Source organism: Asterias amurensis, chromosome 10 (assembly GCF_032118995.1).
Source record: "Asterias amurensis chromosome 10, ASM3211899v1".
NCBI lineage: Eukaryota > Metazoa > Echinodermata > Asteroidea > Forcipulatida > Asteriidae > Asterias > Asterias amurensis.
Genome location: NC_092657.1, coordinates 4,262,711 through 4,286,440, shown reverse-complemented (window position 1 = coordinate 4,286,440; position 23,730 = coordinate 4,262,711). Strand labels below are relative to the sequence as shown.

The window sequence follows — 23,730 nt, the reverse complement described above, 5'->3', positions numbered from 1 at the left end:
AGGACGTACTAGTTCCCGAGCTCTGTAAGCGATGTAGCCATGTGTTACTTTAAGAAAACAAGCACCAGTCTAATCTAAGTTTTTATGTGAACTAGAGAGGGCGCACTCCACTTAAAGTGGAAGAGAGTTATTTTGCTTTTGCGTGAAACCCTCTTGAAACCCGCCTGAAAGTTTCTTAGTTTTTGATTTTAATCAAAACCGCGTCCTCTCGACAAGGTAGGGATAGAAGAAGGGACTTTTTATGAAAAAATTGATGAGGCCTAAACTGGCTATAGGGCCTACTAAATAGCCTTAAATTTGTTTTTGCTATATAATCTCCACACAAAAAAACGATGGTGGTGAGGTATCAACTATCATGGGGCCAAACGGTTTGCTGTAAAACAGGTGTATCTATTTGCTGGGTATAATTATGTTCTTTTGAGAACTGCTTGTTTTATTAACCGATTTGCATGCCATAATCCCAAAACCGTTCGAGGAATTACAGGTTGCTATTGTCTCGGGACATAATGCGTCGTCAACATGTACGTGTATGTGTAGCTTTACCTAGCCCACCTTGTTGAGCTGTTAATGCAGGGGTCGAAATTAAGTGTATTTCCATGGTACAGTCGTTTGACCAGTTCTGGATCACTTTTTGAATTCACATTGTTTTTTGTTGCAATCTCTTTGATTTCTTAAACAAAAAAGTTTATCAGTTTACCTAAACATGACATAAAACTCACCAAGTGTTCACTGACAAAAAAAGATTAGTCCTTTCGAAGGGGCTTTGAGAAAAGTATCGTCACCTGTTTGACCAGTTCAGGATCAGTTGAATCTATTCTGAATCAGTAGAGTGCACTTTATTGCAAACCCATACTCCCATTCATAAAACTGTCTCTCAAGGACACAAAACTTCAGAGGTGTGTTGGCATGGACTTGGACTTCCTTTCTTTAGTGAATGTCATGCAATTGTCTTCAATAGCAGCGCAAAAAACCCAGCGACAAAACCACAAAACAACAGCAAAGGCAAATGAAGAAGTGAAGCGAACCTAAAAAGCATTATTGACCCCTCCAAGTTTAATTTTCTCACAAAAAAAAATCTACAAGAATTTGTTAATATCCAATTGTGGGACATTAAGTAATGTTTCTCAAAATCAACTAAAAAAACTTTCTACTGCAGTGGTATGATTTTACCTTACTTAGTAAGTTAGTGTGGCACCATTTGACGCAACGAGATGTTGAGTGATCCTGAACTGGTCAAGGGCAAGTTGTCCCCCCAAAGAAGATTTTGGTAACTTCGTCTCCTCAAAAAAACAAGATGACTGCACAGCATTTACAGGAATTATTTTTTACACATTCTTATCATTTTACATAAATATTTTTTGCCCCGGCACTCCAATTCTAAAGGTAAGAAGTTTTACCAGTGTTTTTCAACCAACATTTTTAAACAAAAAAATGATCAATTTCGCAGACAACCTTCAGGAAAACGGCCATAATTTATTTGCTGATGATGTTTGGCACCTTTTTGGGGGTTTGTTGGTTTAATGGGTGTTAATCTTCACATTTATCAACAGAAATTGGTAATAATGAGAAGTGATATAATTATTTGGTTATTGCAAAGTTGAAGTGATCCCGAACCGGTCAATGATCCCGAACTGGTCAAATGACTGTAGTCAGCAGGGCTAGTGACCAATAATTTTTAGTAGCCCTGATTAGATTTTGGTAGCCCAAAAGCCACGTTATGTCTCGCGTCACGGCTCAAACTTTACAATACACCAATAACATAGTTCTTTATTGTTTGTGATGATGATTTTTGCATTATTATTCAACTAGCCCGTCGGGCTATCAAACTGGAAAAATCAGTAGCCCGGATGTAAATCTGGTAGTCCCGGGCTAGCGGGCTAGTGGCAATTTCGACCCCTGTAATGGCTCCGCTTTTAACATCGGTCTCATCACTGTCACGACAGTGATGAGACCGATGTTAAAAGCGGAGCCATTAACAGCTCAACAAGGTGGGCTAAAGTAAAACATGGAGAAAGCAAAATGCTTCAAAGTACATTCATAATTTCGACAACACTCACTCACTATTAAGTTGGTGTCCACTAGTTGACCCAGCTAGCTGAGCTAGTAGTTGAGCTGAGTAACTGGTGCTCTGCACTCATTTTTTAAAATGATTACATTTTGCAAATAGTTAACGGATAACTTTCCGTATGGCGCCACCACTTTTTCACTCATTTTTACAAAAAGGGATATATCAATCAGGTAAATTAGATACTACATGTATATTATTTTATTTCGAATGAAAAAGTGGTGGCGCCATACGGAAACTTTTCCCATGGGGATAACTTTCCATATGGTGCCACCACTTTTTCACTCATTTTTACAAAAAGGGATATATCAATCGGGTAAATTAGATACTATATTATTTTTTTTCGAATGAAAAAGTGGTGGCGCCATACGGAAACTTTTCCCTGCATGGGTCTTGGTAGTACAACACAGTACACTTCACAATCAATCAGATGGAACTGAGGCCGTGTCCGAAACGGCGACTTCGGCTACAGCTACGGCTAGATCGCGCGCGTCTGCCTATTCTTCAACACTGGTAGACGCGCTGATCTAGACGTAGCTGTAGCCGAAGTCGTCGTTTCGGACACGGCCTTACTTTCACTTCCATAGTGTTCAGTGTTTGTTATGTAATTAAATTAATGATAATGATATCGAAGTCTTATAGGATAACTTTCCGTATGGCGCACGTATCTACCAAACAAGGTACTCAAGGCGCTGAGTATATACAAACTATCAGAAAGATAGGTTATTGCAGTGATGAATTCTGAGACCCAATTATTTAGCACCTTATAAGGGTTTACAAGGTGAGGCACGTGCTACGGCGCATTAAGCAGCCACAACCAGGAACACCGGCGCGAACCCCTTCTCTTTTCGATAGTGCACTGGGTTCTTTTACATGCGTTACACAACACATGGGACCAACGGCTTTACGTCCCATCCGAAGGACGAAGCAATGGTTAAGTGTCTTGCTCAAGGACACAGTGTCACGGCTGGGGATTCGAACCCACACTCTGCTGATTAGAAACACCAGAGTTTGAATTCGGTGCTCTTAACCACTTGGCCACGACACTTTCACAAATTAACATGTTGCTTGTTGGAAAAATGTTAAAAATAATCTTTAAAAGGGTAGAATATTATGTACTCCTACTCTAGACCCAGTAACTGGGGCGCTGTACTCCTTTTTTTCGAAGTTTTGACATTCTCGGTCGAACTAGCACGACAGAGAATGTCAAAATTTTGACAGAAGGAGTACTCGTCATTCTTGACGCTCGTTCCACTATTGTCTCCACGATAGCGGAGATGGTGGAACTAACCTCATCATAGTTCTACTAGAACTATGGGTGTGTGGAGACAATAGCCAAACGAATTGGGAGTAAATATATAATGATACTCCTTTGACAATGTGTGGTTTTCCTTATACTTTGTGAACTATACTTTTTGCGTAAATCACAAATTTTGTTCTACAAAATGATGGACCGTGAGCTTGGGAAAAACCATACAATTTCGAAGAATGTTTGTTGTGTGAATCATATTCTTATCTTGTCAAGTTGTAAAAGTTGTCCATAGAATATTTTGATCCTATCTATCTATCTATATGGTGAAGTACATTCCTCTTGTAGTAGAGTATAGTCGTACTGTGAAAGGTGCAAATTGCGCGCCCAGGAACACGGCATCCTCTATTTACAAGTGGAAAAACAAAGTGTAAGTAAAAAATGCCACCCATCCGCATTATTCATTCAATATGCTTCAAAACTGTGTGGCTTCCATTTACTTTTTGAACTAACTTGATCATGCCAAAAGCCATTGGGGCCCTTTGTTAAGGGCAACTCTTATAAGTTACCCCTGGACCCACACTAATATGCTTCAAAACTGTGTGGCTTCCATTTACTTTTTGAACTAACTTGATCATGCCAAAAGCCATTGGGGCCCTTTGTTAAGGGCAACTCTTATAAGTTACCCCTGGACCCACACTAATTTGCTGTCTTCACAAAACCTAGCACCGGCCCCTGGCATAGTTGCTTAGACTTAACCCTCCTCCTGACTGCGAAGAGGAGGAGGGTTACGTTATCGCCACTACCCTCCTGGCAAAAAAGTGTCCAGTGGGCTTGTCGTAATCAGTTGCAAAACTCAACCATCATTTATAAAACTCATATTTTCAATTACTCTGTGCCTTCAGGATGTCCCTAAAGTAAGGCTGTTTTATTAATCTGGGCTCTTTTGTAAATATTTTGCCATGGGTTACATAGTGAAATTGCATGTTTGATAAAAGAGCCACAGTTGTTTTGCTTACAGGTTTTATGAAATTAGGTTCAGTCATCTGAAGTATTTTTCATTTTTTCTTCATTAAACCCACACAGATAATCATCATTCCATGTTACCAGTGACCAGGATACCAGCCACTCTGGTTCTCTTGTTCACGTTGGTCCATATTCATGCTCGACATACTACAATACTCCCAGGTGTTCCAGACTTGTCGGATACCAAGATGTCGTACAAATACATTGATAAGTTAAGTCTATCGAACGACCATAGACGAGAGATTCAGGAGATACTGCAGGGCTTTGACGCCCAGCATGAAAAGCTGCTAGCAGAGTACCAGGCAGAGAAATACAGACTGTTCACCATCGGTAAGAGATAGTCATAAATTTTATTGTTTGCAAAAGATAGTTAAGACCTAAAATTGGGTTTCCAATTTCTTCAGAGTTCAGGGCAAAACTTTTGCTTTTTCTGTGTTCTTTCTGCCTAATCTCTCTCTCACACTTACTTTCACTTTGTTGCTCCTGTTACAAAGGGGGGCTACAAGGGTGTGTTTTTGCAGTCGTAACAATATCTGATTCGGTTGAGTTTGCCGTTGTTTAATCACTGGCCAATGACAGAAGCAGATTGTTAACGATTGCCAAATCGCAACTCAAGTTTGTGTGTGTTGTGTTGTTATTCAGCCTGTGAGAGAAAGACTCTGCTAGGGTCGAAACATCGGGCCATTATACCATATTGGCAAAAACTAAATGTTAAATGCCTGTCGTCTTTTACAGATGAGAGGATTTCCGAGGCCCAAGTTCTACTGCTGACCAATCTGCCTGCTGCGGCCGCATTACTTGAAGATACGCTCAGCTTCCCAGAGGTATCTATTGTGCAGGTAAGTTTAAAGGCACTGGAGGTGTTTGGTAATTGTCAAAAACCAGTGTTCTCACTTGGTGTACTATCCCATCGAATGCATAAAATAAACCTGCAAAAATTTTGGCTCAATTGGTCATCGAAGTTTCATGAAATTAATGAAAGAAAGAACTCCCTTTTTGAAAAATTTACATTCAGTGTGTGCTTTCAGATGCATATGAAGCCTTTTTATTTGACTGAGAAATTACCTCTTTCTTAAACACAAAGATACTTGAGAGTAGAGGGAGCAGTTTCTCACAATGTTTTATCAATAGTTGCATTGGCTGTAAGTGCAGTTTTCCGCACTTAGTTGATCCCAGTTCTGTACCCCCCCTTTAACATTTTGCGTTTATCTTCTCTTTTTGACAGAAAGTGAAGTGTTATCACTTGAAGTACCAAGTTTACATGTCCATTGGGCCACTTAGCAAAGGCCTGGAGGCTGCTCAACAAGAATATAAAGCAGCAAAGTCTACACCATTGGGTGCTAGCAACCTGCCAACACCAAAGGAGGGTTCCCCAGGGATCCATGCTGGGCCCTCTGATTCATCATTGAGGGAGATGCACTTTCAGGCGGCGTTGGACTTGGGGAATGCTCACCGTTTCCTCGGCAACTTGCAGGATGCCAAGACGTATCTTGACGAGGCTGAGATGTTGGCCGTCGAGATGGGCGATGTGGACAAGATCACCACGGCAACCATCCATCACGGAGATTGGATTCTCGGGAGCGGACATCTGAAGGAGGCTATTGCCAAGGTTTTCCAGCCGCTGTTGAAACGGAATATGAGCGACAAGAATAGGGGGCTAATGTTACAGTCATTTGGAAATGCTTGTAGGTAAGTTTGTCGAAGCCACCGATCTTACCTGGTTGTCTTTTTTTATGTTTCACAATTTTAATTCAGATGACCAATTTCATAGAGCTGCTTTTAAAACACAAAAAGTAGCTAACACCAGCATCATTTGTACTATCTGTACCTGGTATCTTGTTTTGAATTGCTAAAAGCAACAATTTTCTGCTTAAAGCCATTGGACACTTTCTGTAAACAGTATTGTCCAAAGGCCCGCACTTCGTGTACCACAACTTATATAAAACAACAAACTTATTTGGGCTCAATTGGTCATCGGAGTCGGGAGAAAATAACGGGAAAAGCCACCCATGTTTCGGCACGTTTCGCCGTGTCATGACATGTGTTTAAAATAAATCCATAATTCTCGATATCGAGAATTGATATTGTTTTAGTGTTTTCTCAAAAAGTAAAGCATTTCATGGAATAGTATTTCAAGGGAAGTCTTTCACCATTACCTTCTGTAAACCCTGTAAGTTATTTATAAATCTGTGAACTTTTAATGTTTTTTTCTGTTCCGAAAGTGTCTAATGGCTTTTAGCAGCACTCTAAAATTTGGCCCTGTTGTAAACGTCATCATATGACATTTTTCAACCAATGGGATAAAACCAGCCTGAATTTATGATTGTTGCATTGCATTCCAGGGCTTCAGCAGACTTCGGACCAGCTAAAGAGTACTTGAGAGAAGCCATCGCTATCGCCGAGCGACTTGAAGATCCTGTTGCGGTGGCAGATCGCCATGGGGACTTGGGAACCATTTTTCGGTCGGAGGGGCGGTTCGCCGATGCCCTTACCCATCAGAAAAAGCAGTTTGTGTTTGCAAAACAAAGAGGCAAGTTATTTCAGCGTTTCGATCAGTATGCTCTCTCGTTCATACCTGGGCCCAATTTCATAGCGCTGCTTAACATTCGATTTTGTGCTTACTGTGCAATTTCTATTTCTTAGCGCTGCTAACCATAAGCACACGAAAAGGCATGCTACACTTCTGGTGCTTAATACCGCACGAAATAAATGACGTCACAATGCAAATCCATGGTAAACACGCAATGGCCGTCCAATTTTTCTGCTTACCTGTGAAATACGCTAAGGCTTAAGCTTAAATTTTTCTGCTACAGTAAGCACGCAAATTTGCTTACAGTTAAGCAGCGCTATGAAGTTGGGCTCTCTCGTTCATACCTGCTCTCCTTCCCTAGGTGACCAGGCAGCTCTAGTTGTATCCTGCTTCAACATCGGTTTTACTCATTACTCCATGAGCCCACCGGACTACAACTCAGCCTTGGTCTACCACGCCATACACTTGGAGCTCTCGGACAGGATCGAATACGTTGATAACTGTGTACGACCCTCTTACATCATACCTGCTCTCCTTCCATAGGTGACCAGGCAGCTTTAGTTGTATCCTGCTTCAACATCGGCTTCACTCATTACTCCATGAGCCCACCGGACTACAACTCAGCCTTGGTCTACCATGCAGTACAGCTAGAGCTTTCTGACACTGACAGGATTGGAAATGTTGATAACTGTGAACGACCCTCTTACATCATACTTGTTCTTCTTCCCTAGATGACAGGCAGCTCTAGTGGTTTCCTGCTTCAACATTGGCTTCACTCATTACTCCATGAGCCCACTGGACTACGACATCGCCTTGGTCTACCACGCCATACACTTGGAGCTCTCGGACAGGATCGAATACGTTGATAACTGTGTACGACCCTCTTACATCATACCTGCTCTCCTTCCATAGGTGACCAGGCAGCTTTAGTTGTGTCCTGCTTCAACATTGGCTTCACTCATTACTCCATGAGCCCACCGGACTACAACTCAGCCTTGGTCTACCATGCAGTACAGCTAGAGCTTTCTGACACTGACAGTATCGGACATGTTGATAACTGCGAACGACCCTCTTACATCATACCTGTTCTTCTTCCCTAGGTGACCAGGCAGCTCTAGTTGTATCCTGCTTCAACATTGGCTTCACTCATTACTCCATGAGCCCACCGGACTACGACATGGCCTTGGTCTACCACGCCATACACCTGGAGCTGTCCGACAGGATCGGATACTTGGCGATGAAGTCGCGTGCCTTGAACTGCCTCGGCAAGATCTACACAGGTTTGAATTTTAAGTATTATAAGTTATCACACACACGCTCATGGAAAACGGGAAAATATAGTGCGTCTGCATCTCACATCCAACAAGGCCTCGGCCTTGGACCTCTTTGGATATGGGACGTAGTTGCGCTATATTTTTCTGTATTCCACAAGTGGGCGTTTGATAACGAATTTATCTTCCAGCCTCATTAAGTCAATGCGGTTAGGTTATGTTTTGGGTTTTGGGTTTGCGTGCGCAAAGTTTAGAATGTTATTTTTTGCACTGAAAGTATGACACTCGCCATACGCAGAGTGCAATATAAAAACTGGGAGTAGGTTATGACTCAATATCACACTCCGGTTCGAGCACCTGATTGGTGGATTAGCGTGTATTGGAAGATAACAAAAGTTAAACCGTGACTGGGTCAGTTTGAAAACCTACTCAGTCAGTTTCCCTTGTGGCTTATTATTTGATATTTGAAATAAAAAATTGCATCCCCTTAATTCAATTTTGAATTCAAGGTATTTAATTCAAACATTTGTAGCCAAAGGCTAATATACAATTGAATAAGGTAAAAAACATCAAGATTACATACATTAAAGGGAAATATGCAAACCATTAAACCAACATAAAATTTAAAAAAGAATGATGGAGATTGGCAAATGCAAAAGTGGCATGGTATAAATAAAAGGTGATCCCCTGTTTGCAGTTTGTATCATAAACCTAAAGGGTCTGATCCTTTGCTCCACATAACTGAACGGATAAATTATCTTAATGTTGGAGTGCCATTAGCATCACTGAGTGATACATTTGAGCTCTGTAAAGGAAGCCACTATCAGATAGCACCCCCAGGGATAATTACTTTCAAGAAGTCAATATGAAAATCTAAACCATTTTTGATATGTGTTCGTTCTTCTCTTCATCATCAGCTCTGAAGGACAATGAGGCGGCCATCTTGCTCCTTGTGGAATGCTTGGAAGTCCACAGTCAAACGGGAAACCATCGCGGACTGGGCATAGCCTACGGGAACATCGGTACGGTGTACCGAGCCATGGGTACGTTGTGTAATGTTTGTTATTGAGACTTAATGATATTATACACTCAGTATTTTCCCTAAGACCAAATAAAAAAAGTTGTGGGTCCTCGTCCAACCGTGTCCATCATTTGCATCACAAATCATTAAAAATCTCAACAAAAAACAATGCTATTTGGTCAAGAAATTTTGAAACGAGAAGAAATGTAAAATCTTGTTAGATGAACTGTTGTTAGTATTTAAATATTAATCAACGACGTTTAACGATACCACAGAGTTTATATTCCCAAATACAATATCCATAAATAATAATTATCAAACCACTGACCCTACTATTTGAAGACCCTCTGTGGACTCACAAACAGTTATTATTTGTTGGCCTAACTGCTGGTCAGATGCCACGAGTGGATTTCACAAAGAGTTCAGACTAGTCTTATCTTGAGTTAGGACGAGGTACTCGTCTTAACTACATGTAGGACTAGATTTCAGTTTTTAATTACTCCTAGTACAAGTTCTAAGTTAGGACTTTCTTTGTGAAATCGTCCCAAGCCTCGAATTAACCCGAGGCACTTAGACAGCAATTGCCGTGGTGTCTAATGCTTTTGCTGTGGTGCCCTTTGCCCCACCTGCAATGTTCCAGAGAAGTGCCCCTTACATAGAGGAAAATTGCTGTGCCCAGGCCTTCAAACAAGAGCAAAGTTCAAAGCTTGTGAGACTTCAAAGACATAATAATAACAGTATTTATAAAGCGCCAAATTGCCAAAGGATACAAGGCGCTGAGAAGGAAAGAAGATGGAAAAAGACAGAACAAAGATAAAGATGACCAGCTACGAAGAGGCAAAAAGGTGGGTTTTGAGAGCACGTTTGAAGGCTGGGACACTGTTTGAGCTTCTGGTAAGGGTAGGTAGAGAATTCCATAGTCGGGGAGCAGCAATTGAAAATGCCCTATCACCTGCAAGTTTATGGGTTTTGTGAACTGAAAGGGATTTACCAGTAGTAGAGCCAAGAGAGTAAGAAGATGTCTGGAGTGAAAGGAGAGAGGAGAGATAATCCGGGGCACAGTGATTGAGGGATTTATATGTGTGGACCATTGTATGGAATTGAATGCGTTGGGCAACTGGATGCCAGTGTAATTGCTTGAGAAGTGGAGATGAGTGAGTGAATTTGGGCAGCTTAAAGATAAGTCTGGCACAGCGGTTTTTGGAGCCGTTGAAGGTGGGAACATCTTTCTGTGAAACACTGACTAATAACGAAAGAATTAAAAAAAATTTGTCAAGCAGTTTGGCACAAGGGCCGTCGAGATTTGAATGGTTATGAGCTCTTTGCACCAAAAAGGCTTGCAAAGCAACTCTGAAAAATGCAACTACAGGGCATAGTTTAAAGACACTGGACACTATTGGTAATTGTCAAAGACCAGTCTTCTCTCTTGGTGTATCTCAACATGTGCATAAAATAACAAACCTGAAAATTAGGTTGTCGAAGTTGCGAGAGAATAATGGAAGAAAAAACACCCTTGTCACACAAGTTGTGTGGTTTTAGGCTGGATGCCTTGAATTTGAGACCTCAGCTTTCTCTTGACGCTGCATCCTCCTAATCTCTGTTTATGACAAGGAGCATGAGAGATATCTCTTCAACTTATTGCAAAGTAAAGTATTTTAGATTTTCTTCTCCTTGTAGGTAAGTTTGACGAAGCCATCGACTACCATGAAAGGTACCTTGAGAATGCTAAGGATCGAGATGACGTTGGAGGCGTGGCCATCATGCAGCGGGAACTAGCTATGGACTACTTATTCAAAGGGGTAAGTGGGTGGTTGGGTACATAATAAAACTTGCATGCCTTTAAAGGCACTGGACACTTTTGGTAATTACTCAAAATTATTGTTAGTATACAAACTGACTTGTTAACGAGCAGTGGAGAGCTGTTGCTACATGTAGTATAAAACATTGTAAGAAACAGCTCTTGCTGAAGTAGTGTAGTTTTGAGAAAGAGGTAATTTCTCGCTCAAGTTATAAAAGACTTCAGCTGAAGTCTTTAAATGTGCATCTGTAAGCACACACATTTGTGCAACAAGGTTTTTTTTCTTTCATTATTCTCTTGCAACTTCGATGACCAATTTAGTCCAAATTTTCACAGGTTTGTTATTTTATGGATATATGTTGGGATACACCAAGTGAGAATACTGATCTCTGAATTAAATTTTTTGGATGTTTAAAGACACTGGACACTATTGGTAATTGTCAAATACTAGTCTTCACAGTTATATATATATATGGTATATATTTGTAGGATCTTGAGATGGCAGAGCAGCAGATCACAAGTGCCTTTGTGACCTTGGAGCGCCTCCGTGCAAAGTTAGGCGTAGAGGACACCTCGCGCATCGCCAACTTTGAAAAGAACCAATCAGAAGCCTTCAACCTCCTTCAGGCTATCCTTGTGCGCAGGGGGAAGTTTCATGCCGCGTTCGCTCTCTCTGAGCAGGGCCGAGCGAGGGCGCTTGCCGACCTGATCCAACGGAAGCAAGATTTGGAGGAGTCGGAGTCTGATAGGTAGATGAGTTTTTTGAACATCAACATTAATATTTAATACATGTACGCGCTAATCCTCCAATTAGATTGGCAGAATGGAGTGGGGATAAAAACCTTTATAACACCCCTTGCAAGTATTCTGCCTGCTCATTGGTTTAGAGCGCGTCACACGACATGTCTTAGTTTTGCTAGACGACGGCCGTCGGTTTGCCATGCGCTAGTCCGAAGACTAGCACATGGCGCCGTGCGCTAGTCCGACAGACTGGCACACGGCGTGCAGTACCCAGACGTCCGTTGCGTGTACGAGTATGATAAATTAATAGTCTGTAACCTTCGGCAACGTTGGATATGGGACGCAGAAGCGCTATATTTTTCCGTATTCCAGTCGCGATTGTGTGATAACTTATAATGACCTATTCTTCTGGTGTTACTTCAAACCTATGGGGTGTAAGATGTCTCAGCTAGGAAATACATTGTTTTATTGCGATACTTAATCGATATCGCGATATATCGATATTTCGATTAAAACCAAACCGATGCGATATCGAAATCGTTTCCAAATTTGTATGGCGATATTCGATAATATTGTGATATCGCCCAAGCTTAGTACGTTCAAAGTTTAGAATGTAAATTTTGCACTGACCGATGCGGAGCATGACGCATTGACACTCACGATATGCAGAGTGCAATTTAAAAACTGGGAGTACGTTATCTTCTGATATTACACTTTGGTTCGAGCACCTGATTGGAGGATTTGCTCGCACTAGAAGATAATATAAGTTATCACACAAGCGCGAGTGGAATATGGAAAAATATAGTGCTTCTGCGTCCCATATCCAACAAGGCCGACCATGCCAACTAAATTGTTTGTTTATCAACAAAAGAAAGGTCTATATGGCTTCTGACTGGCACCCCGAACAGAGATATTGACTCACACATTCATAGGGAGACTACCAATACAGGGCTTAGTTGGTAGAGCGCTAGTACGTTAATCTTGAGGTCATCGGTTTAAGTCCTTCCTTGTTCAAACCAAAAGTATTAAAAAGTTGCCGAGTCAGTTTCCCTTGTGGTTTATAACTTGATATTCAAACTATTTTCTGATATTTAATTGATGTGAAATTTGCATCGGGGATAAAGAATATTAGTTTTTGTTTTTTACCCATACACCAATGTGTGTAAGCACTGTATACTCGGTACATGTACGTTCCCGAGTTCTGTGAACAAAATTTAAAGCATTTTACTCGGATGGGAGTCGAACCCACGACCTTTGAAATTCTAGAGCAGTGTCATACCAACTAGACTATTTTCTGATAGTTACCAATCTTTTACTCTTGGTCGCAGCAATGTAGACAACAAAACAGAGTTTGTCAGCACAGCTTCTATGCTTGAGGACACGTTCATCGAGCAAGAACTCTCTGAAATAACTCAAACTGCAGCCGAACTAGCCACCACCCTAGTCACTTATTCCATCGTCACCGAATTCACTCCATCTGGAGACATTGAGAAGTGGCTGTACTCGTGGGTTGTTGCTATGGAGAAACCGGGATCTACCAATGGGGAGGCTGGTAGTATGAACCATGGATCTGACTCAACCAATGAGGGGAGTGCTACCATAAAGATGAAGAACGGTTGGGAGATTCATTTTGCGAAGAGGTTGCTTAGTTCGGTGAAGAAATCCAAGGAGGAATTTGTGGTCGACAGACATGTTAATGCCCTGTGCCGTTCTCTTGGAGAGCTTGGAGTCAAGGAGTCGAGCATGGATGAAGGTAAGGAAGTTTGAGGTCCTTGAAACCAAAGTCTTGTAGGGATGTCTCCTAGAAGATAAGGTCTTAGATATTGAGAATTTGTGGCTGACAGCAGGTGAATGCCCTATTCCGTTCCCTTGGAGAGCTGAGGGTTTAGGAGTCAAGCATGGATGAAGGTATGGAGGTTAGGTCCTTGAAGCCAAAGTCTATAAAGGGAAGTCTTCCAGAAGGTTAGAAATTGTGGTTAACAGACGTGTGAATGCCGTCTGCTGTTGCCTTGGGGAGCTTGAAGTCAAGGAGTCAAGCATGGATAAAGGTAGAGATGTTTGAGGTCTTTGAAATCAATGTCTGTTAGGAAAGTCTCCCAGAAGGTTAGGTCTTTAATAGGTCATGTAGAATTTGTGTTTGACAGACATGTGAATGCCCTGTGTCGTTCTCTTGGAGAGCTTGGAGTCAAGGAGTCAAGCATGGATGAAGGTAAAGGAAGTTTGAGGTCCTTGAAGCAAAAGTCTTGTAGGGATGTCTCCTAGGAGACTAAGCAAACAATAGACACTAGTCGCACTCGTCACGCAGGTCAGTAAGATTGGCCAGATAACGTCAAAGCATTTAAAAAGCATTATTGGGCCACTGGCTGTTCACCTCGCACACACAACGTAAAGTATTAATTTCACCAATTTATTAATTTTGTTCTTATAATTAGGATTGGGATTGGAAGTTTGTGAGACAACGGATCAGGCAGAATGTAAGGAGGCCTCAAAGGGCCATACTGTAAGCAGAGACGATACTGTGAGCAGAGACATTCCCCACCAGTACTCCTCTTCAAAGGGTGTAGTCGGCCAAGTCTACGGAGGCCCCAAGGTGCCTAAGCTGCGGGTGATCGACCCTGCGCTACAGCGAAACCTAGACAAGCTGAGAGCAGATTATGATATCTTCATCGCTCCGATTGAGAAGTACTTGCCGGAGTGGCAGGAAGGGACGGGGGAGGTTCCTAAAGTAATCTTCATTCCTCAAGGTACATTAATACTCATTACGGGGATATGATTTCTCCGTTTTTAAAGACACTGGACACTATTGGTAATTGTCAAAGACCAGTCTCTTCACAACGTGTATCTTAACATATGCATAAAATAGCAAACCTGTGAAAATTTGAGCTCGATTGGTTGCGGAGTTGCGAGATAACTATGAAAGAATAACACCCTTGTCACACGCAGTTGTGTGCTTTCAGATGCTTGATTTCGAGACCTTAAATTCTAAACTTGAGGTCTTGAAATCAAGTTCGTGGAAAATTACTTCTTTCTCGAAAACTCTGTCACTTCCAAGGGAGCTGTTTCTCACAATGTTTTAAACAATCAACCTCTCCCCATTACTTGTTACCGGGTTATGTGTTATGCTAATAATTACCAGTAGTGTCCACTGCCTTTAAGCACATCTTTTCAATCAAGTATTTGAGTAAATGGATTATTTTTTTTTTAACACCTCATCAATGTTTTTCTTAGATGTTGCATTTGTATTGTATTTCTCTTCCACATGTTCTGTATTTCTTCTTAGCTTAGGCTTATGTTTCAATTTTGGTTATTGTATATGTGTATGTTATTGTTTGTGTTTAGCACCAGTACTCTGATTTGTTTACATTATAAGTTTTCATTATTATTATTATTATTATTGGTTGTGGTTCTTGATAATTTTATTGAGACGACTTCACCATCTTGTCTCTCCAGACTTCATGTTTAATCTTCCGTTCTGTGCCCTACTTGGACCCGATCGCCGACACCTTATCGAGAAATACGTCATCTCCATCGTGCCATCGGTGAAAATCCTAAAACTTACCAATCAGAGGTTGGCTAAGCTGCGTCTTTCATCCGGTGTGGCACCCCCTAGTGTCCTGGCAGTTGGCAATCCTACAATGCCCCATCACAAGTAAGATCGAGTTTATGTCCAACTCTTAGTATGTACCCACTGTACTTAATACCCCTTTAAATGGTTGGCACGGTTTGCTTGTGCGTAAAGCGCTCGCCTCTAACCAAGGTGACCTCGGTTCAATTCCCGGCCAGAATAACAAACCTGTGAAAATTTAGGCTCAATCGGTCATCGGAGTCGGGAGAAAATAACAGGAAAACCCACCCTTGTTTCCGCACATTTCGCGTAGTGACATGTGTTCAAAATAAATCTGAAATTCTCCACAACGAGAATTGATAATTGTTTTAATGTTTTCTCAAAAAGTAATTTCATGGAATAATATTTCAGGAGAAGTCTTTCACCATCACCTTCTGTAAACCCTGTAAGTTATTTGTAAATCTGTGAACTTTTTTTTTTTTTTTCTGTTCCGAAAGTGTATAATGGCTTTAAAGAATTTCCAAACTTGCCAACAAAAACTTGGAAAGTATACATCAGTCTACGAACGAATACATGTACACTTACCGGTAACTCAATCGTCCTACTTGCAATGCCGTGCTACATGCAGGCCACGGTGCCGCCCCCTTGTTCTCTTAGCCTCAGGACAGGGGCCAATTTCATAGAGCTGCTTAAGCAAAAAATTTGCTTAAGCACGATAATAGCTTGCTTATTTTTCACTTGTTACTGGCAAAAATTTCATGCCATATACTTTGCTTGTGACTGGTATTTAGCTGTTGTTTACTTAGCATAACAATTTAATGGAGTCTTGGCCGGTAATCTGATTTTACTAAGCAAGGATTTTTTTGCTTAAGCAAAATTTTGTGCTTAAGCAGCTCTATGAAACTGGGCCAAGGTGAGATAGTTTTCAGTGAGCGAGCGTGTTTACTTTGAATTACATGGGTCAATGGATGAGCAATTAATCTGCCTGGGTGCTTAAAGGCAGTGGACACTATTGGTAATAACTCAAAATTATTATTAGCATGAAACCTTACTTGGTTACGAGTAATGGGGAGAGGTTGATAGTATATAACATTGTGAGAAACGGCTCCCTCTGAAGTAACATAGTTTTTCGAGAAAGGAGTAATTTTCCACGTATTTGATTTCGAGACCTCAGAGCGTTTCAGGTCTCAAAATCAAGCATCTGAAAGCACATAACTACGTGTGACAAGGGTGTTTTTTTCTTTCATTATTATCTCGCAACTTTGACGACCAAATTTAGCTCATGTTTTCACAAGTTTGTTATTTTTTGCATATAATATTGAGATACACCAAGTGGGAAGACTGGCCTTTGACAATTACCAATAGTGTCCAGTGTCTTTAAGCAGCACCACTGGTTTGTGCATGATCCAACTAAGTCCACTGTTTGGAAAAGCAATTACTACATGGAGATGACAGGTGTGAGTTGCCAGACGAAAAGGATGTTTCTGTTTAGCCTCTTTCCTTAATGGAGCATTCCTGTAATGCACTCAGTACGATTATTCCTTCTCTTCAGCATCCCAGCTCTTCCTGCTGCAACGATGGAAGTCCAAATGGTAAAAACGTTCTTCCAACCTGAGACATCACAAGGGAGCAGTGGAGCGGCTGAGCCAGGGAGCAGTGGAAGGGCGGAGCCAGGGAGGAGTGGAGGGGCGGAGCCAGGGAGCAGTGGAGGGGCGGAACCCGGAAGCAGTGGAGGGGCGGAGCCAGGGAGGAGTGGAGGGGCGGAGCCAGTTGTCCTGACAGGGAGGGATGCAACCGTTGATCAAGTCCGACGTGAAATGGGGAAACATACAGTGCTGCATTTTGCCACCCATGCCGAGCAGGACAACGGACTGGCAAAGGTAAACTTACAAAGGTTTTATTAATTTTGGTTTTTACCCATACACCGATGTGTGTTAGCACTGTATACTCAGTACTTTCCCGAGTCCTGTGAAAAAAATATCACAGGCATGTTACTCGGGTGGGATTCGAACCCACGACCCTTGCAATTCTAGAGCAGTGTCTTACCAACTAGACTACCGAGAATGCCGGTAGCTAGAGGCAGTTCGAATCCTATGTTTTGGCAGCGGGTACCGCGCAACGATACTAAGAGATGTTATATTTGCATCGGGGATAAAGAATATTAATTGGTTTTTACCGATACACCAAGGTTTGTTAAAGGCACTGGGCATGTTTGGTAACTTGTCAAAACCAGTATTCTCGCTTGGTGTATCCCAACACATGCATAAAATAACGAACCTGTAAAAATTTGGGCTCAATTGGTCATCGAAGTTGCAAGAAAATAATGAAAGAAAAAGCACACTTGTTGCAAAACATGTGCTTTCAGATGCATGTAAAAAAGGCTTCAAGTGAAGTCTTTGAATATTTGAGTGAGAAATTACCTCTTTCTCAAAAACTATGTTACTTCAGAGGGAGCCATTTCTCACAATGTTTTATACTATCGACAGCTCTCCATTGCTCGTTTATTTAATTTAAGTATTTTGAGTAATTACCAACAGTGTCCAGTGCCTTTAAAGGATTGGTGTACTATTTGTAACTTAAAACACAATGTCCACAGATTTACATTAAACTTACACCGTTTGAAAATGATGATAGTAGAAAGCTTCCCTGGAAATATTACTTGCTGAGGTGCTGTAGTTTTAGAGAATAATTTTCGTCTCATGATCACTGAGATGAAAATTATTTTCATGACAAAAAGTACTTAGACCCTTTAAGGAGCTGTAAGGAATTGGCCCCTGTTGGTTTTTTTCTTCATATATTGTTTCCTCAAAGAAAAACAAAATTGTTTCTCTTTCACAGATGATAAAAGAAGGAGGCGACATTTGTCGACCCGAGAGAGTTCCGACGGGTGACTTCAGCATGCGTGGATTTCTCGTCTTGGCACGCAGTCATGAGAACTGTAGCGGCCTCCTGATGGCAGAGGAGGTCAAAGGTCATGGCCTGAAAGCTGAGGTCGCTGTACTCAGCTGCTGCCAGACGGGCAAAGGTCAAGTGACAGGTGAGTTTTCAATCATAATATTAACAATAATAGCAACCGTATTTATAACGCGCCTTTTGCCAAAGGATACAAAGCACCAGGTATTATTACTGCAAGGAGTGGGGCGAATTTGAGATATAAGACCTAATCCTTAAGCACCATGTAATGGTTTACAAGGTGCTGTGGCGCAATATGCTGCCAATCCAGCCAGGAACACCGGGGCGAACCCCTTCTCTTTACGACAAGTGCACTGGGTTCTTTTACATGCGTTTACACAACACATGGGACCAACGACTTTACAGACCAACCGAAGGACGAAGCAATGGTTAAGTGTCTTGCTTAAGGACACAAGTGTCATGGCTGGGGATTCGAACCCATACTCTGCTGATCAGAAACACCAGAGTGTGGGTTCGGTGCTCTTAACCGCTGGGCCACTCCTGTTTGATTTTGTAGATAGATGACATGTCTAAGTGGGTTAAAGCACCGGACTCAAGCTTTGGTGTTTCTGATCAGTGCCGAATTTCATAAAACATGTAAGCACAAAAACTCGCTTAGCACAGAATAGTTTTAGCAGTGACAGGTGACCAGCCCAATACGTTGAGTTTGCATTGTTGTGGCTGGTGCCCGACTCAATTTTAGCTTGGCAAAGAAATTTGTAAAGCAGTATTTTTGTCTTGATGACATTGGGCCCTGGGCCCAAAGTTCATGGCTCTCTGCTAAGGACAAAAATTTGCTTTGCATGAAATTTCTTCCTTGATAAAAACAGGATAACCAACTAAATTTCCATTTGTTGCATATTGCTTGTTGCTGGTATTCAGCTGTTGTTTGCTTATCCTGAAAATCACGTGGAAATTTGGAAAGCAAGGACAGTTCTTTTCAGAACTGAGAAGTCTCCCGAACATCCGATAAATCTACTCCGCGGTAGTAGAATAAAGAAAGACAGTTCTCTAAAGAACAAACTCTACCTGGGAAGTAGATATACACATGGTGTTACCGCAAACCAATTATATATTGGGTGCGTTCGTTTAGCTTCCATGGGTGTACCCCGCAGTGCTCACTTGGGTGAGCCCCTGACAAGAGCTAATCGAACGATCACACTCGCCCTCTCGTGGTGACGGTATGCACCTCAGGTCACCCCAAGTGACCCACTTCACAAGCAGGGCACTGGGGGCTGACCCGGGTGAGCCCGTCAAAGCTATTCGAACGTATCGGGGCAGACCGGGGTCGACCCAGGGAAGCTAAACGAACGCACCCATTGATACCTCACCATGCAATGCCTCAAATCCTAGATAATAATGCTCCTTGTTTTTCCCTTGCACCGATGTCTTATAAACACTGTATGCTCAGCACTTTCTCGAGTTCCTTGAACAAAATCGAAAGGCATTTTACTCGGGTGGGATTCGAACCCGTGCAAATAATGTTTTAATGCATCTTAAGTTTTATTAATATTATTATGTTGTCGATGTGCTTTAGGCGATGGCGTTCTGGGGTTGTATCGTTCTTTCCTGCTGGCCGGAGCAGCTAGTGTTGTCGTCACACAATGGAAGATCTATGACAAGGCAACGGCAATGTTCATGAAGTTCTTTTATCAAGAACCAAGTATTATTATTAAGTTGTTGTTGTGCTTGTAGGGGATGGCGTTCTGGGGTTGTATCGTTCTTTCCTGGTGGCCGGAGCAGCCAGTGTTGTCGTCACACAATGGAAGATCTATGATAAGGCAACGGCAATGTTCATGAAGTTCTTTTATCAAGAACCAAGTATTATTATTATGTTGTTGTTGTGCTTTAGGCGATGGCGTTCTGGGGTTGTATCGTTCATTCCTGGTGGCCGGAGCAGCCAGTGTTGTCGTCACACAATGGAGGATCTTTGACAAGGCAACGGCAATGTTCATGAAGTTCTTCTATCAAGATTTTATGGTAAGTGGAAAGCAAATTTCCTTATTTAGGATAAAGAGAGTTGAGACGAAGAGTTTGGGACCATGACTAAAGACAAGAGCCCTTACAAAGTTAAAGTTGTTCGTTTAAAGGCAGTGGACACTATTGATAATTACTCAAAATCATCATCATCATAAAACCTTTCTTGGTGATGAGTAATGGGGAGAGGTTGATGGAATAAAACATTGTGAGAAACAGCTCACTCTGAAGTGAAGTAGTTTTCAAGAAAGAAGTAATTTTCCACGAATTTGATTTCGAGCCTCAGATTTAAAACTTGAGGTTTCGAAATCAACCATCTAAACGCACACAACTTCGTGTGACAAGGGTGTTTTCTTCTTTCATTATTATCTCGCAACTTTGATGACCGATTGAGCTCAAATTTTCACAGGTTAATTATTTTATGCATATGTTGAGATACACCAACTGTGAAGGCTAGTCTTTGATAGTAACCAATAGTGTCCACTGCCTTTAAGCCAGGAAAAGCTGTTGAAAACTACTGATTTTTGAGACATTTGATCTCAAATATGTGGTTCATTTGAGGCATTACTTTGGTCATCAGTCTATAGGTTATGTAATGAAGCCATTCAATAAATATTGGGGTGGGTGGGCGGGTGGGTCAAAACAATTTCCAAAAAAAATAAACATAGACTTTACTGAATGGCCCCTGAAGTATAGATTATATCAGCATGGCCCACTTTCGTTAAATGTTAAAATAGAAAAGGGTGCCCAGTGAATTTTTTAAAACAATTTGGTTTTTATGTAAAAAAAAAAAAAACCTTGTTAATGAGAGGGTTTAAAAGAAACCAAGTCAAGCACAGAAAGTAGGCAACAATTTTGCCCGACTTTTTCTAGGTGCACCGGGATCCAGCGAGGGCGCTACGTCAAGCCATGCTCTCCATGCTACGGGACGAGACGTATCACAGGCCGCAGCACTGGGCAGCCTTCACTCTAATTGGAGCATCTCGACCAATCACGAAGCCCTGAAGAATTCGTGTCGGTAAAAAGGAAATAGATTTCTGTTGAACAGAAGTCAATCAGAGAATTTGAAATTAGAGTTTTATTTTTTTAAATTGTTAAATTTTATATTGCCAGAATCTAGCCACTTTTGAATCTTTTCCCATATTGATGTGCCTTACACAATTCCTAGGACCTACGGCTTTATGTCCCGGTAAATTGTCTCGCTTAATGACACTAGTGTCAAGACTGGAACTCGAACCCACACTCTGCTGATCTTTGTTTTCTCTCGCTGTATACTCCCCGGGGGTGGGTTTCACAAAGAGTTAGGACTAGCCTTATATCGAGGTAGGACCAGTTACTCGTCCTAACTTAGGACTATCCATGCAATTTGTATTTAGGACTAGTCTTATATCGAGGTAGGACCAGTTACTCGTCCTAACTTAGGACTATCCATGCAATTTGTAGTTAGGACTAGTCTTATATCGAGGTAGGACCAGTTACTCGTCCTAACTTAGGACTATCCATGCAATTTGTATTTAGGACTAGTCTTATATCGAGGTAGGACCAGTTAATCGTCCTAACTTAGGACTATCCATGCAATTTGTATTTAGGACTAGTCTTATCTCGAGTTAGGACTAGTTACTCGTCCTAACTTAGGACTATCCATGCAATTTGTGTATCTCCTAGGACTAGTCCTAAGTTAGGACTAGTCCTAACTCTTTGTGAAATCGACCCCAGGGAGCTGAGAAATAGTACAGGAGTGTTATTTGCTAATGACCAGAGCACTAATGTAAAGCGCATTGATACATTTATTGTAACTAACAGTAAGAGGCATATAAGAACTAGTTATTATTATTTTTATTACGAGTTCCACAGTTTTTTTACGACTATAAAAACATACCTTACTACGATGATGTGTTTATTTACTCGGTGCACAGATTATTTCTAAGGTCATACAAGAAAAAAACATACTGCATATTTACCCATCTATAATTACTAGATAAAAGTTATGTAACTTGCAAACCGTTGCAGATACTGTAGGCCTCAAGTTAAAAGACAAAGTACAGGGCCAAAGCCTGTCAGCACAAAAACTTACTAAGCAGGAAAACATTGCTTAGCAGAGACAGGTTACTTGCCACCACCCTGTAGAGTTATAATTGTTTGGACTGTTGGTCACTTAATTTTTTGCTGAAGCAAAGAAATTTTCTAAGCGGTATTTTCTTTTTAGAAATTGGAAGTTCACAAGTTGCTAAGCACATAAAAAGTTTGCTTAGCAGAGACAGGTTACCAGCCATCATCCCATAGAGTTATCATTGTGGGACTGGTGCCCTACTCAATTTTTCATACCGAAGATATTTTCTAAGCAGAATATTCTGCTAAATTACCTTATGAAATTGGTATTTGCCAAAGCCTGCTAGCACAAACACTTGCTTAGCACAGAAAAAACTTGCCAACCAACAACCCACAGAGTTTACATTCTAGCCAGTGCCCCACTCATTTTTTGCTAACCCAAAAACTTTGTAAGCAATATTTTCTTCTAAACAGCTTTAGGAAATTGGAATTTCAAAAAGCCTGTATGCTCAAAAACTTGCTGAGCACTGGAATACATTGCTTAGCAGAGACAGGTTACCAGCCAACATTCCATTGAGTTTACATTGTGACGACTGGCGCCCCACTCATTGTTTGCTAGGGAAAGATTTTTTTAGTCAGTATTTTCTGCTAAACACCTTCATAAAGCCTGTAAGCACAAAAACTTGCTAAGCACAGAAAAACCTTGCTTAGCAGAGATGGTTTACCAGCCAGAAACCCAAAGAATTTACATTTTTGCAGCTGGCGCCCCACTAATTTTTTGCTAAGCAAAGAAATTTTCTTTACACAACACCTGAAATTCTTAAAAAAAGAAGATCAAAAACTTGCTAAGCATATCAAAAATTGCTCAACAGAAACAGCAGATGATTTCACGAAATGCTAGGATTAATCCTTTCTCGAGTTAGGACGAGTAACCCGTCCTAACTTAGAACGGGCTCAATGCGTCCTAACGTCTTCGGATATGGAACTGAACTTGTCCTAAGATGAGTCCTAAGTTTGGAAGAGTTTGGTGACATCGGCGACGGCACATTGCTCCACTCATTTTGTAAGACTAGTTTGCAAATGTCAATAAGAATACCTACTATCTATCTTCAGATAGCAAAGTTATCTTATTAATACCCAAGATAATAGCAGATAGTTTGCTGACATTCTAGTTTTATTGGCCACTAAGCTTTAAAAAATTGTTTCCAGTCAAAACTTTCCTTGCCCAGAATTCTTTCGGAGTTTTAGTTAAAATATGTTCAATGTTTTAAGTACAGGCAGTAACTGAGTGAAAGTTTAATCAGATTTTACTGGGTGAAAGTTTAATCAGATCTTATTTTTAAATTTGTATTTTATTATCAAATTAATCACAGCAATTATTACAAATTCTATTTTATCAATAAAGAGAAGCATATACAATAAGTTTTCATTTATAGTAAACACAATCATTTTTTACTGTTGCTGTCACACCCCTTTCAAATGATAC

At 41.1% G+C, this 23,730-nt stretch overlaps 1 protein-coding gene and 1 non-coding gene across 3 annotated transcripts; one reads left to right on the top strand and one right to left on the bottom strand.

The window, feature by feature from the left end:
* The first annotated feature begins 118 nt into the window (after positions 1-118).
* On the top strand, positions 119-23,648 carry LOC139942816 (uncharacterized). 2 transcript variants are annotated; one of them, XM_071939591.1, is made up of 16 exons: positions 119-216; positions 4,401-4,670; positions 5,076-5,179; positions 5,566-6,029; positions 6,683-6,870; positions 7,971-8,150; positions 9,059-9,184; positions 10,840-10,961; positions 11,450-11,709; positions 13,030-13,454; positions 14,134-14,445; positions 15,152-15,350; positions 16,819-17,146; positions 18,105-18,303; positions 20,071-20,198; positions 21,069-23,648. In XM_071939591.1, exons 2-16 carry the CDS (start codon positions 4,415-4,417, stop codon positions 21,198-21,200), a joined length of 3,423 nt encoding a protein of 1,140 aa, XP_071795692.1. In that variant the 5' UTR covers positions 119-216; positions 4,401-4,414; the 3' UTR covers positions 21,201-23,648. The 2 variants fall into 2 exon arrangements, with proteins under 2 accessions (XP_071795692.1, XP_071795693.1); XM_071939592.1 differs by lacking the exon at positions 119-216 and adding an exon at positions 1,977-1,988.
* On the bottom strand, positions 17,258-17,330 carry Trnas-aga (transfer RNA serine (anticodon AGA)). The gene has a single exon. It is a non-coding gene; the product is annotated as a tRNA-Ser (tRNA).
* Positions 23,649-23,730: the final 82 nt, after the last annotated feature.

Bases quoted from the DNA above. Each gene is read 5' to 3' on its own strand.
- LOC139942816 (XM_071939591.1), top strand. From the start codon at position 4,415: ATGTTACCAGTGACCAGGATACCAGCCACTCTGGTTCTCTTGTTCACG. The intron at 13,455-14,133 runs GTAAGGAAGTTT...TCTTATAATTAG, and splicing joins GGAGTCGAGCATGGATGAAG to GATTGGGATTGGAAGTTTGT. The intron at 20,199-21,068 runs GTAAGTGGAAAG...GACTTTTTCTAG, and splicing joins TCTTCTATCAAGATTTTATG to GTGCACCGGGATCCAGCGAG.